The 14928-nt window shown below is 41.1% G+C and overlaps 1 protein-coding gene across 3 annotated transcripts in view; it reads right to left on the bottom strand.

Moving 5' to 3' along the window:
* galnt18a (UDP-N-acetyl-alpha-D-galactosamine:polypeptide N-acetylgalactosaminyltransferase 18a) overlaps positions 1 to 14928 on the bottom strand; it is a 166447-nt gene that overhangs the window by 34497 nt on the left and 117022 nt on the right. For all 3 annotated transcript variants that reach the window (XR_015776941.1, XM_088079671.1, XM_042496204.2), the window contains exons 7-8: positions 6306 to 6491; positions 5009 to 5146 (exon numbers count right to left, since the gene is read on the bottom strand). Coding sequence is in view for 2 of the 3 variants with exons in the window: in XM_088079671.1 (XP_087935797.1) it covers positions 5009 to 5146; positions 6306 to 6491 (324 nt within the window). In the remaining variant the exon portion in view is untranslated. The remainder of the gene's footprint in view (positions 1 to 5008; positions 5147 to 6305; positions 6492 to 14928) is intronic.

Genomic DNA, 14928 nt, shown 5'->3' with positions numbered 1-14928 from the left:
CATCTTCACTGCACGGTTCTTTTCAATTCGACAGAATTCACGTTTGGTACCCGGTCCTTTTCTCTATTTCATTTTCTTTCTTGTGCAGAGAATACCAACACATTCTCGTCTCAGTCGACTCTGTTAATGTGAAAATAATTATTAATGCGCTGGTGTAATTTCGGTGAAATCAGTTACCTGAATGCAAATACAGACTCAGAAAGCTTGAATATGCCTTTGAAATATTCAGGATGTGCTGTGTTTTGAGTCTCACGTTTTACACCTTTTCCTCCACAGCTTTGTAAACACCCTGCAGTGGTCATCTTAAGTCTGCTGTTCAGGTGACCTTTAAAGGTGGTGATTTGAATAGTAATGCCTGTTTATCTATTCAACCTCTGTGTTCAGAGCCCAGGTCTGCTCTACCAGTCCTCATAAACGCCTGCAAACAGACAAATATTAATTTTCAAAGATGAACACGAGGGTTTATTGCCTGCTTTTCCACTGGGTCCAGATTCATGCTGAGCCTTATGGGTGTGATTTAGGTAGTTTGCACATGACGTTACGAAGAACTGCAGATGGGGAGCAAGAAGTGATTTGATGTTATAAAAATGCAAAAGTTCTGTGCTGCACCTTATGCAACCTCATTTATTTAGCTAATTAGCTCTTATCCTGCCGATTTCAACTCAGATTTCAACACTGGATTACTATTTTTAACTGATGGGACTCGCTACAAAGTTTGGGTGTGCTTACCACCGCTGCTGTGAGCGGATAATGATAAAGACTGCCTGCTGTGCTGCAGCAACAGCAGCAGCTGACAGAGTTGAAGGAGCTTTTTTCAACCTGAAGACAGTCGACGGTTCTGCATTTAGGTTTCATTTGATGCACAATGATGGCGTGCTGGGCCATGGAGATTGTGTTACCCCCTTTGCAAGAAATGATTTTGCAACATATTTTGCATTTCGTGTCCGCCTCATCTTTTGCTCTGGTAAAATGTCACCAATCTTTGGACCTCTCGGCACGTTCACTCATCCTTGCAAGCAGCTGACCACCAGATTTTTTCTTTGCTTGGTTCAATATCTGTCGGTCAGCAGTTCAATTGTATTTAAAAACTTGATTGGACATCAATTTATACAGACCAGTGATGGGATTTAAATGACTCGACTTGAGATGTATTGTTACATTATAGGACCCACGGGACTCAAGCAGTATCGATGAGCTCAAACTTTATCGATTTTTAGGTTTTGAAAAAAGCCCAACAGGGTCCTCAATAGAACTGGGTTTCCATCCCTATGCCAGCACCCATAAAAATATCCCCAAGTTCCTGCAGAAACTAGCCAATTCAGAGTTTACAATGAGTGAACAGGAGAGAGAAAAGACTCATCAAAGTGGTCCCACTGTCCCCGTTTGGATAGATCACTGACTCCACCACTTCACCTGCTGCACCTCCTCCTCTCCTCGCTCCTCTGCAGTCACATCACACACACTCCTGTGGGGGGTTTCTGCACACTTCCTCATCCACTATTAAAGGCCGGCCTCAGCTTTCTATTTCACAATATCTCAAGCTGCTGTCACACTTATTAGAGCGGCTCAATAATCTGATACTTTATTGTTGCTCGGGGGGAAGTTCTCTTTCCTCTTTCCCTGTTTCACAGTGAGGGTCAGACTCAGCCGCACAGCGGCAGTCCTGGAGCTGGTGGGGATTCAGTATTTTGCTCAAGGGCACAACAGTAAGGTGAGTGTTTGTCAAAGCAAAAGCTCAAACTCTGGTTCTTTAGTTAGGACACTCAGCAGCCCTGCTGTCTTAAAGCATCCAGGGCTGGCTACGATTGCAAACCCGTCTCCTAGAAATAACACCGGCTTTGGTCACATGCACGCCAATATTCCCCTATTATTCTGAATGTGACAATATTCTGACTTTGAAGTGGGTCAAATAAACATCATGTTCCCTTAAATATTCTGAATTTGGCCTTTTACAGTTGTAGCACTTTTCAAAGAAGATGTGTGGGATATGATGGTATTATTATTATTATTTTATTTTATTTTTTATAAGTTTTATTTGCAATAATAGTTGTGTGAGCGGGTGTTTCTTTCACATGAAGACTTTCTGGACAGTTCTTAGTGGCAATACTTGCCACTAAATTGAGAAAAAAATTTAAGTTTAAAGAGGGCTCTCTTCATCCTGTGGATTAGATTTTGTTTTGTATTCACTCTTACCTACTCAACTGTAGTCATGACAAAAACATCTCTCTCTCTCATATATATGTAAACAAAAGAACAACAACCACCTTTCTTCTGTCATTGCCTGCTGTCATTTTTAAAGAACTCATGCTGATTTGCAGAAACTCATGTAGGCTTTTGAGGAGATCTGTCATGACCTCGGAACATCTAAAAATCTGAAAACATCTGAAAACAAAAAAAGTTTGTGAAATTGTGCGAAAGTGTTGCATTCACAACATCTTGACAAATACTGATAAAATACATCCATGGCGGTCAATATTTAGATAGTGTGAGGCAGCCTTTTGTTTCATGCTAAATAAGAGATGAGTGTGTAAACAACATCCACAGATGGTGTCACGCTGAAACACTTGTACTCTCTCCAACCGCTATCTCCTGCGAGAGTTCGTTTTTGTCAAATATGTAAACTTCATATCTAAATCTCTCAGATGTCACCGTGGCAACGCTTTCATCTCGCGCATTCAAAGGCGAGCCCCCGCACATGCTCAGTAGTGTCAACAAATACCTCCATCCAGCCCGCACGGTGATTGAAGTGTTTATTGAACAACAAACACAAGAGGTGACACGGAAGCTGTTTCCAGAGCGAGAGACTCGGCTGCTGTCTGAACCGAACCCCCCCCCCCCATCAATTCATAACATGTTTTTCCTTTTCGGTGACATCAGTGACACTTGAAGTCAATGCAGAGTCAATAAGAATGAAAGAATAAGATCTTCAGCCTGAAGGAAATTGGCTCTGTATGATGGTTATTTTCAGCCTGCACTCAGGCTCGCAGAAGACAGATGACTCAAACTATATCTGTGCTCAAGTTAGAAGTTTAAAAGGTTAAAATGAGACTGCAATCAAAAATCTGAATCAAAAATTAAATTATTAAATTATAAGTACTTGGACTCGGCTGAGGAGTACTCATTTTTCTTCGTCTATCGGCGGGGGCAGTCGGGGCGGTGGGATAATTCTGCTCGGCTTTCAACAGATTACTGTCATTTTTCAATTATGCAAAGTCCTCCCACAGACGTTAGCTGAAGAGAGGAATAGCCATGCAGAAATTAAGTGGCGAAAAAGGCTCGCCCTTTCAATACCCCGCTGCTGGGATTTGAAGTGAGCTCTTACAGAGGAGAAGCATATATGACGTGTTGTGCATGCAATTAGACTGAGCGTTAATGGAAAAGTTTTACAGCTTGAAAAACTTGAAAAAGTTCAGTTTTAATGGAAATGTTTAGTCATGATGAGGGCTGCTGTTTCACTGACATTTTGGTGCTTATTGCATGATCAGAACTGAGAGATCTTTGGTTGATTTCTGTAGATTTTTTGATCAAACAATAAACAAAGACTGGGACACCGCAATGAAAGCAAAACATAAAAAAAACCCATTCCACAGTCATCAAATACCCGATGCCCGAGATCCCGATGCCAAAAGCCACCTTTTACATCGACATGATATACCACAGGACAGCATCTAAAACACAGCCGGACAGAATCATTTGCGGTGTTATTATGTATATATATGTATATATGTTGACGTCATGGTAGCATCATCCCTGAATGTCAACAGCAGACGCAGAATGATACCTCGAGCGTAATATGTAGACATGAAAGTCCACTGAAAAGCAGCGACGTGACGACTTGGGACGAGAACATGCTGGTCATCTAATCCTCACTGACTCTCTCACTGACTCTTTTATGGCCGACTAAGCCATCTCCGAGCAGCTCGTCCTGAGCTGAGGGGACAGCTCTAACCTGCCGTATCCATGGGAAGAAATCTAAAGTCTTTGTATGTATTGATTATTTGGTGGATGAGAATGTGGATGTGGAACTTCATATGTAAGCTTTTTTTTAGGATTCTGTGATATGATGGGTTTCCATTAAATTTCATGCTAACTGACACTGCAAATATAAATTATGCTTAAAGGAACATGTCAATTTTGGGGAAAAAACCCAAAAAACAATTGCAATAAAAGTTTAAGCTCACAAACCCTTTTTTTTTGCATAAATGAGTCATATGATGCAATGGCTATATGCTTGTCGACAGGAACCGGTGCAGAACATCGCTCAGTGGAAACACAGTCGTCTCTTAATTGTGTTAAAACAACATTTTGAAAATATCACAGAAGTTTCATGCAAATCTGTAAACCTGCTTAATGTCGTATTCCTCTGCCCCCAAGCAACCGAAAAATTTGTTTGGGCTAAACAAAACCTAACCAAAAACACCCCTGCAAAGAGTGAACCCAAATATTCAAACAAAAGTAGAAATAGTAACATGATGAAAAAAAGGGAAAATCACAACTTTGAAAATTATGACGGCAAAGCTTTATCTAAAATAAAAAAAACAATGTATTTTTGTGGGAGCACATCATTAAGGGTCTTTGAAAAAATATTGCTGCCTTTTTGGTTGAAATGTGACAAGAGAAAAGACAAATGGAAATATGTTCACATATTTTTACCGCTCCTTGCTGGCAACCTGCCACAACAAAGGCAAATTAAGTTTTAGAGCTAAAGGAGTGTCTTGTTCTTTTTCATAATGAATTCAGATAGTGGTGAATACTTTATGTCCTGCTCTGAGGAGTTTCTGTATGTGTAGCAACCAGTGGGACTGAGTGTGTGGTGTAGTGTTTCTCAGACTGTGGGCTGGCATCCAGACTGTTGTGGACTTGCTCCTGTGGGCATCAGAAGAGCAGCAGCGTACTTTAATTAACGAGCTGGTGTTTTCAGCACAACGACAAATGATTTTACTCAAATCAAGGCTGCAGACTGGATATATTTGGGAACCCTAAGAACTGAGAGTAAAAATGAACTCACCACTCCGTAAGCGACGGTGTTGCTGTAGGACCGGAGCTCGGGGTAGATGTTGGAGAGGAACCAGCTGAACGGTCGGCACTTGAGTCTGGAGCGCAGGGCTTTTCTCTCAGAGATGTCCCCAATGTCTATTCCTGACTTCTGCAGAGGGAAAAAAATACAAACATCTGAATTCATGTTATAGGTTTTGATGGGATGCCAGGTGGCCCCCTAAACCATTTTTAGTTAGATCTTAATTTTAAACATGACAAATGAAATAGAACAAAATCAAATTTGAGCAAGAAAAACAACACCAGAATGCCCATCGGACATTCAGAAAACAAACATAAGTATTTCATGTGTGATTAAGAGCAGAAGGAAGTGAATAGGGATGAGCGCGGAGCGGACATTTGGAGACACTGACGGAGAATGAGAGCGGAGTGGACATTCAGAGACACTGGCAGAGTCACCAGCGGAGAGTGACAGCGGAGTGGACACCGGCGGGGACATTTGTTGGAGAGAACGGTGGAAATTGAGAGCGGAGCGGACATTCGTAAACACCAGCAGAGAGACCGGTGCAGAATGAAAGTGGAGTGGACATCTGGAGACACCGGTGGACAGACCGGCGCAGAATGAGCACAGAGTGAACATGCAGAGACACTGGCAGAGAGACCGGCGGGGACACCGGCAGGGAATGAGAGCGGAGCAGACACCTGCGGTGGCAGTGGCGTGTCCATACATTTTTTATATGGTGGCCCAAGTGGGACTACATTTACAAATTTTGTCTCTGCTATTCATTCCTACTTTAATTACTAACATTGCAGTGTCTTATATTCCTATTTACAGTTTGGTTTAAAATACAGACAGACCTACCAATCACAACACAACAGAGTGACACCACACAAATGTAAAATAAAGCTTCTGTACTTTGTTCAAGAAATTATTCCTCCAAAAGTTAATAGTATGATGGAAAGTAACAAAATCAAACGGCCAAAAAAATAACATAAAATAATAAACTTGTGAGAGCAAACTTTTAATAGTTGAATCAGTTTATTTGTTTGTAAAATTAGTCAGGTTTTGCATTACTCTGGCACCTTGCTGCCTCTCAGGTTTAAGACTGAATTACACTGATGAATGAAAATTAATTTCACTTGTCGACATTTCAAACTGACTGGGCCAGTCATAATAGGGTGGCACATGGGGTGGCCAATCAGATTTCAAGTGTTGCCCGTGCCACCCCAGGCCACTCCCTAGACACGCCCCTGACATCAAGCAATCACGGTTTCAACCTCCCGTCACACACACCTGTACCGTCTGTTACCTGCAGTGGAACATTCCAGGCCATGTAGACGTGACTCTTGTACTGGTCCATCCAGACCTCAGCCACCCTCAGAGCGTTACGGCGCACGTGGGCTGTCAGGTTCTCTGTGTAGGGTTTGTGGGCACGCTCGATGTGTGCAATCCTCGAACAGGGCAGGACCTCCACGCTGCCGCCACACTGCCACACCTTTGTAACACACAAAATCGCACACATTAGTGACTGCAGGGACCCGAAATAAAGGTATGGGTATTTTCAGGAGCTACATGCCAGTTAAAGCTCTCTCCTCTAAACAGGGGATTTAATCCTTGCTGTGACTGAGCCTGTTTGATAGAATTAGTATGAATGAAACGTATCACAGGAACACACTGAGTGTGTCTACCCAGGGGCCTGCTATTTTTCCAATTTTTTTTTTATCATTTTGCAGTTTGTTGAAAGTGGAGGCTGTCAAAAATGTCCACACAGGCCTAGCGCGCTTCATGACAGGCTCATGAAATATGAAATAAATATTCAGATTTGGCTCCCATGAAAGCGGCACAAGTGTGCAGCCTTCTGGCATGCTTTGACAGTTAAATCTATATGGTAATTTTAGTTGTACTATATTAAAGGTTTGGTAACAGGGGCATGTCACAGGTCAATGAGCTCCGTGTGTGGCCGAGTGACCAGCCGCCGCTAAAATCTTAAAACTATTTCAACTGATATCTCTGCGTTCATTTCTGCTCTCCAGCTGACGGCTCCGCTGCTTTCATGGATTACACATCAGCTGACACTTCCAGCTCAATTTATCACCCTCTGGCGATTTTAACACCTGTCACACTTTCCACTGATCCTTCAACTTGGAGCTACAGTGGATAGCCTTTTTTAGCAAATATGACAAAAAGTGTACTTTTATAACTCTCACTTTATCCTGACAGTAGAACATGACACAGATAGTCTTTGAAAAAAATCATGCCCCTCCGTCTCCTCATCGTGCTCCCACAGACTATACAGATGGACAACATGACAGCTCCCCAAAGAGTGACTTTTCGATCTGGATCACCCCCTGGTGTCTGTCTGCAGTATAGGTCGTAAAGCCCGCCCCTGTTGAGTGAATCGGACACGGGCCAAACTAAAAACTCACACAGAATACATTTTTCCCAAAGAAGGTTTCTGTCACTGAAGGTAGTTCTCATCACCCTGATGTTTGTGTTTTTATGATGTTTGGTTTTTATGAGATATTTTCCACCATGATTGACAGGTGTGACGGCCAATCTGTGCGGTTGCATTCAACGGAGTAGCCCGCAATTTTTACGCAGTTTTACTTTTTCTAATATATATTATTGGAAAGTATGCGTAGGCTTACATCTCTATAGATTTAGTCGTCTATCAGAAGTTTATTGAAAACTGTCAAATAAACAAATTTTTGCAGTAATAATAATAATAAGTAATAATTGCAGTTAATTTTTAGGCATATTGTTATATTGTTATGTACTGTTCAGCTTCAATGATTTCTGCATTCCAAATATTATCTATAAATGCATTGGAAAAAAATGCTGTTTTGCTATTTGATATCATAAGGACATAAAAGTAATAGTTGGACACCCTCAGCTCACAGAAAGGAGTCATCAGGCAACATCAGCTGTTACGTAATACCAAGGGCTGAGGGAAAGTGATGGAGAGTAAGAGGAACTACTAATGTAATGCAGCATTTTACTGCATAACCTTTTTCTCAGCTTGTTTTCAGACACATTTTTAGTGCACCATTTAGCTGTAAAATGATAACATTTGTGACCCAGCTGCTATTTTAGAAGCAGTCGAACAAAGTCCTAAACCCCGTCCACCAGCCAGAGCAGTTAGTCGACGGTTTCTTCATTTTACAGATTAACAGTACACTAAGATATGTTTCTAAAAACATTTGAGGTGAGGAAAAGGCAACACAGTGACAAAATCTTGATTCATATTTGATCAGTTTGACAGTTTGACTGTAGTTCACGAGCAGTGATCGGCATGATTGACAGCTGCTCTTTCTGAAAAGGCCAGTTATTTGCCAAAGTGTCTCATCACAGACTAGATTTTCCTGAAGCCTAGATACCAAAATACTCACAAAAATTCAAATAAATTCACTCAGTACACACTTTTGTGATACTTCATTCATTGCCTACATTTGCAATTAAACTCTTTTCAGTGCTTCCATTTTAGGTTTAATCGTCTTTTACAAACTGTTTCACCTGCCACTTCAACTTTGAGTGTTTTAAATAATTAAAATGTTTAAAAAAAATTCAGCAGGGAGCAGGTGTCAATTTTCTCAAAACAATATTGCCTTGTCTAGATGCCACTACAGCGTTTAGTCGAGTGATGCTTCTGCCATGGCAACACACATTTCTGGAGTTAACCTTGCTAATTTCTCTGATGAATATTCTGCAGTGGGCATCTTAGGAGCTCAGTGTACCAACCAAACAAGCGCTGGAACGCTGAATGCTGATTTGAATACAAACGCCTGTTCTGTCTATTCCAGCCCTTCACAATGTTTGTGTGTTTGCACTATAATCCCTCCTAGCGGCTAGCCTCTTTCCCCTGTATCCTCTCAAAGCGAAAAGCTACCACAGAACAGAAAAACTGTACCTCTGGCCCGCTGCCCAGGCAGGAGCACAAACAAGAGCCAAATTCTAAGATAATACACGCTTCCCTTTAGAAATACCTCAACGTTCTCTATAAAGGATTTACAACACGGGGTTAAAGTACGAGGAGCTATTCTTCGAGCATAACAATCCGTGTTTGAGCGTGTGGGCGTGCAGAGTGAGATAGAGAACGAGACGAGAAAAGAAGCGGACAGTGAGGAGAAAGAGGAAGGGGAGATTCAGAGTGTGAAACATAAAACAGAGAAGGTGAAGGGATAAAAGCAGAGGGAGATAAAGTGGGAAGTATTGAGAGAAAAATAAAGAGAAATAGAGGGGGAGAGAAAATAACAGCTTCTCCTCGTATTCTTGAGCCATTCTTTCCAAAATCCTTTTCTTTTACTCGCAGTTCGAGGTTTACCCTCAACTCAAAAGAAAGTCACCCAACTGTGAATTTACTGAGCAATCAGCAATTTCGCTCCGTGAAATTTGACCAACTTTTCATTGTTAGGTCTTAAGATTGTACTTGACTTCTCAGTATCATAGGGAACCACACTTGTCAAGCCCCTTGAGGGTTTTCTGGGGTTCCCCACCATGTCTCTTTTTTTTTTAAAAAAAATTTATAACATTGTCGTTTTTAATATGTGCCGAATCAAATCAAATCAAATAGTTCGAAGTCAATCCAAATAATTCTCTAGTAGCAGTTTGTTAAAGTACAGCACCTAGAAATGGCAAAAATACACTGAAATTACTGAAATATGGTTAAAGATATAACTTGCACCACTTTGTTGTTTTTTTTGTTAGTGTTTCTAGGTGATGTACTTTAACAATCTCCTTCTCTGACCTCAATTTTGGTCAGTTAAATCTTGAAAAGCTTTTAAAATTGTAAGTTTTCATATTACTGTAGCATGGCTGCCATTTTGCACCATTTCCCCCTAACATGACATTGTTGTAACTCCAATGGTCCAATCTGCAAATGTCTCGTGCTGCATAATAGTCTTAGCCTGAAGACATCTACATGCTAATATTGAATCATTGTCAATAGCACTCCTACTGACAACTGGAAGTTATGCCTGTAACAAACATTATCTGATGTATATGAATTCTTTGTTGTGTGGTCTACTCTTGACGTAGAGCAGCATCATGCAGAAATTAGCGTGTCTCAATGTGCCACATGGTGGACATCGATTTCAGGGCCATGGATTCCATGCAGGAAATAACAGTTACCGAAATGCACAGCTGCTTCAGCCGGCATCCTGCCAGCAACCCCTGACATGGGCCAAGGTGCTACATAACAGAGTAGATTTTTTTTTCGGCGCCTGTGTTAACAAGTTAGAGCACCCACACTGCCTGCATGACGAGCGCTTTCCAGACACATCTAGAGAAATGATTTTTTTCGCGCACCACGTGTGGTTGTCAGCAAAAATAAACAGTGAAAATGATGTTTTGATAATGATATTAACTCTATATCGCAGTTTACCTCAGTTTAAAAGTCTCTTTCTGCCACAGCGATGAGGAAATAAAAAGATGCTTGTTTTACTCAAACTGTCCTGCTCCCGTTTCAAAATGAAAGTCCTCCAACAACGTTTCTGTCAACAGAATCCCATCAGTTGTTGACCCAAGACATTTTATTGTGAATATTTTTGCAGGACTGTGCTGTTGACTGTGCAGGAGCTTGCACAACTTCATAAATGAGTGGAATTTGTGCTTATAAATGTGGAAATACAGAACTCAGAGCAGCAGGCAGCCCTGCAGAAGCGTCACAGCCACAGCGCTGTCAGTGTGAACACCACAAGCGTGAATCATGCTGGTATTCAGCGAGGTTGCCGTCACGCACTGCTTTCGCGTCCAATGTGAATTTTGGCATAAGGCCCTCTTATTGCTGCTTGCTTTAATTTTGTTGAATTGTCTTCTCTCTAAATAAAAATAATTCTCCTGTGGGATAAAACTGGGTAACGCGCCAACTTTTACCGAGAAAACATCACCGAACCTCAGTGTGACTTTAAGAAGTTGCAATTTATGTGTGCGTGTTGGCATCCAGTGTCTGAGACTTGTGTCTGGCTGATTTGTATGTGTGTCAGCCAGACAAAACAGAGCTCATTTACATCCCTAATTGTCTCTCAGTCTGTCTTCTTTGGTTTAATGCAGAACAAATCTCACTGGTGGACTTGTGTTTTTAAAAGTTTTAATGAGAAAATGAGAGGCGAAAGGCAACAACAAATGAAGTTGTGAATTATAAATCATGCAGAGGACGACCGCCCGTTGTGATAAAGAAAAGATGGCATGAGACAATGAGCATTAAATATGTACAACATTACGCCACAGCACAGAGGAAGCTTCATAAAAGCAATCTTTATCACAATAGGAGTGTGCGGGCCAGAGATAGAGAGCGCTTCTGCAGAAACTGGGAGTAAAAAAATCACATCGCTGATAACAAAAGGCGCCTGTGTTTGGTACGGGGGGGATGGAAATAGAACAAACTGGCTGTTTTCTGAGTTAAACCTTGGGCTGAACTCATATGATGAATTAGTTAAGAGTAAGAGCAATGCCCTTGAGACAAGTGTGCAGAGCTGATTCTGTCAAAATATCACTGATGATTTTCATAGTCATTGATCTGTAAAGGGCTCTTTTGCAGTGCAGTCTTCTACTTTAGCAAAAAACAAAAGTAGAAATATTAACTTTTTCTTGATGTGTGAGCTTGTGTCTGGGTGGGCTTGTTGGGGCTTTATTTGAAGCCAGGTTCTGACTTTGAGTTGGCACTGGTGTTTGCCAAAGTAAAGAAATGTCAACACTCTGGCTGATGTTCCTGCTAACCTTTGATTGCCTTTCGACGGTTGAATCACACACAGATGGAGGGAGGGGGGATAAATCTGTGCGGCCCGAGCCCACCCTGAACCAATGCTGAAGCTCAGCAGTAGCTCTGTAGTGTCTTTCCACTGAAACGGGTTCATTTCAGTTCAGTGTTTGTTGTCATAGCTGCAGAGGGCAACTGATTTGCAGCACTGTGTGTGACTCTTGGCCCTCTATCAGCGCATAGGCTAAAGTGTAATGTGGGCAGTGCCGCCGACAGCTGGAGGGAACATCTGATGTGGGTCAAAGCAACACAGACTGCTGGGGATGCAGCGGCGTTGCTGAGATGTCCTCCTGCAGAGAGAGCGTCTGTTCGTGGCCTCGCTGCTTATGCTTTGCTGAATAAGCCAATGTCAACAGGTGTTTGAGCAATTTGTCTCAACAGTGGGGGGGACTTATACTGACAAGGAATTTGCAAAAAAGAGCTCTATATTATAGAATCACCTCTCTGCATGCTGCAGAGCCAAAGATGGTCACTGCCCAGCGAGGAGCTAAGGAGAGAAACATTATTGGACTTCTAATACTTGACTGGAGAGTTGTGACATTCAAGGCTCCCAGGGAGAAAGTCAAGGCCCTGCACAAGAGCATTTTACAAGCCACAGAAAGACATTCAAACACAATGTGCAGAAACAACGGGGCATTTTAAGCCTTTGGCAGATTTAGTGATTTATATTCATGACATCATATACTGTTTATGGTATCAGGTTATTTTAAAGGAGATGTTTAGTAGGCAATAACTTGTTGTATGTAGTATCCTTTGAGCTGTGGCAGCTCCTTCGGTTGCTCTGATATGACTGAACCAAACTCCTACTCACTAAAGGCATGTTTCCACTACAAGGTACTGGTTCTACTCTACTCGCCTTTTTTTTGGTTTCCATTAAGAAAAAGTACCTAGTACCTCTTACCTGGTACCACCTTTTTTGGTACCGGCTCTCCTGGGGTTCCAAAAAAGCAGACCGGGTACTATGAGGTACTAAAAGGTAACATGAAAACACTGCAGACCACTGATTGGTCAGAGAGAATCGTCACTGCATCATTGTGTCATCAATGCGCGGCACGCACAGAAAACCCTGAACAGCGCAAACCCATGCCTGCCATTTTTTAACAGCCAAGCTACTGTAGTGGCCATAGTTTTGTATCATTTGTTTTTTTCCCCCAAAATGGCAACCAGAAAGATCACAGAAACACAGACTACAGTTTGTTACATTTAAAGGAAAGAATTCTCTTCCACGAGAAATTAAATGTGGTGTCCACCAAGGATCATTCTTTGGGCCACTGCTCTTTTTTATATACAGTATATCAATGATCTGGCCAATGCTTCAGAGCTGCTATCAAAAATTAGATTTTCTGATGACACTAGTTTGTTCTTTTCTCACCCAAATCTTAACACTATCATGAAAGTGGTATATATATATATATATATATATATATATATATATATATATATATATATGTTGTAATGGTGGATCCTACTCTAAATGCACTCATAAAAAATTGCAAAAAAAAGATTAGGATTCCCTATTATTTATTATCTCTTTCCATTCCAATGGAAAGAAAGTTTCAGTCCAGAAATCACCTTCAAATAAATGACAATAAATGGTCTTAACCCTTTAAAACCTGGATCGACATCAGTTTCTTGTGTTACACTCGCATGCCTTTCACAAGTGTTTAAACCTTTGAAAAAAACTTTAAGATTACTTGATTATAATTTCAGGTCATAGCTATTTTAAAAGGGGATATTTCATAGGCAACAACTTAAATTATGAGTATCCTTTGCTTGTTTGAGCTGTGGCAGCTCTTTCAGTCACTCTGAAATGACTGAACCAAACTGACTCCTACTCACTAGTATTCCTGTTACACTAAGGGCTCAACCAGCATTGATCTAGTGTTTAAACATGATCCATATAAACAACCAAGGAAGACAAAAATCAATGACAGTGTGGCTGCACTGCAGTATGGGTTAGTCTTTGTGAGGACAGAGGGGGCAGTGCAGTGATGACACAGCCGTTTCACCACAAGTTCCCCCAGAATTGATTGTCCAGTGCTGTCCACTAAATCTGAGCCTGAGAGAGTTATACATTTTCTTAGTCTAATGTGTTCTTAACCCAGCGGCTCGGATCAGCGTCAGTCAGGCCCGGGCTGATAATCACACCTGTACTGTAAATCACTCTGAGCCTGAGTCAACAGTTTCCCTCGGATGTCTCCTGTGTCTGTTCACGCTCAAAGCTGTTACAACAGTGGCGTCCTTTTGGGACTGATTTGCGGTCTCAAGAGGACGGGGGTTTTGCAGAGCCTTGTGGCTCCGCAGACCAGATCAGAGATGAAATCCCTGCAGTGACTGTTAATGTGACTGTAGTTAAGCTGGCTGGAAAAGATTTAAAACCTGTTCATACCAATACTGACAGGAATAATAAAAATGCATTCATCATAATTTAATACACGCCTGTTAATTCAACTTCTAAGAAAAAAAGAAGAAAAAACTTGTAATTTTATTACATTAAATTACAATGTTATCCGTCAGGTGAAACATTATTAGTAATGAGCTCAGTTTGCTTGAGTAAGGCTGAATGAATAGTGTAAAAGTCTGATAAAGCCTCGTTCTGTCAAGGAAAGGTCACTCTTCTTTTCTGTATGCCTGATATGTCAGCTATTCAGGATATTTCAATTTAGGTGCTGACCTCTGGTTATGCCTCTGTGGTGTACAGCACAGTAATTATTCTGTTACAGAGATTTCAAATATACACTTTTTTTCTCTTTTTCTTTTCTTTTTTTTTTCCAGAATAAAGCACGGTTTATGAAAGAATAGCTTTTTTCATTGCAAAGGCAAATTTTAGCTGATATTAATACATTACCTCTTAAAAATTGAAAGTATGCTTAGATATATCAGTATGAATTAATACAAAACACCAAGTTCACAAGGAGAGAGGGAAGAGAGAGAAGAAAGGGAAGGAAGGAAAAGTGCTCACTGTCATTGATTTTTATGCATTTGTGACTAAAATCATATCCGTTAAGTGCATAAATTAGTTTGAGATCTTTATCTTAAACCTGTGAAAAATGGAGGCAAAAACAAAAAATCAGTTATTTGTTCACTGTATATGGTGGAGGGCTGTAGCTAGGGTGCAGAAATATAGGCTCCTGTGGAGTGTTTGATGTGGTTTGTGGGGCTGAGAGGATAATAAGAT

The sequence above is a fragment of the Plectropomus leopardus genome, chromosome 7 (genome assembly GCF_026936395.1).
Source record: "Plectropomus leopardus strain MGB_pleo_1.0 chromosome 7, ASM2693639v1, whole genome shotgun sequence".
NCBI classification, from domain to species: Eukaryota; Metazoa; Chordata; class Actinopteri; order Perciformes; family Serranidae; genus Plectropomus; species Plectropomus leopardus.
The sequence above is the reverse complement of the archived record's forward strand: the minus strand, read 5'-3'. Positions and strand labels throughout refer to the sequence as shown.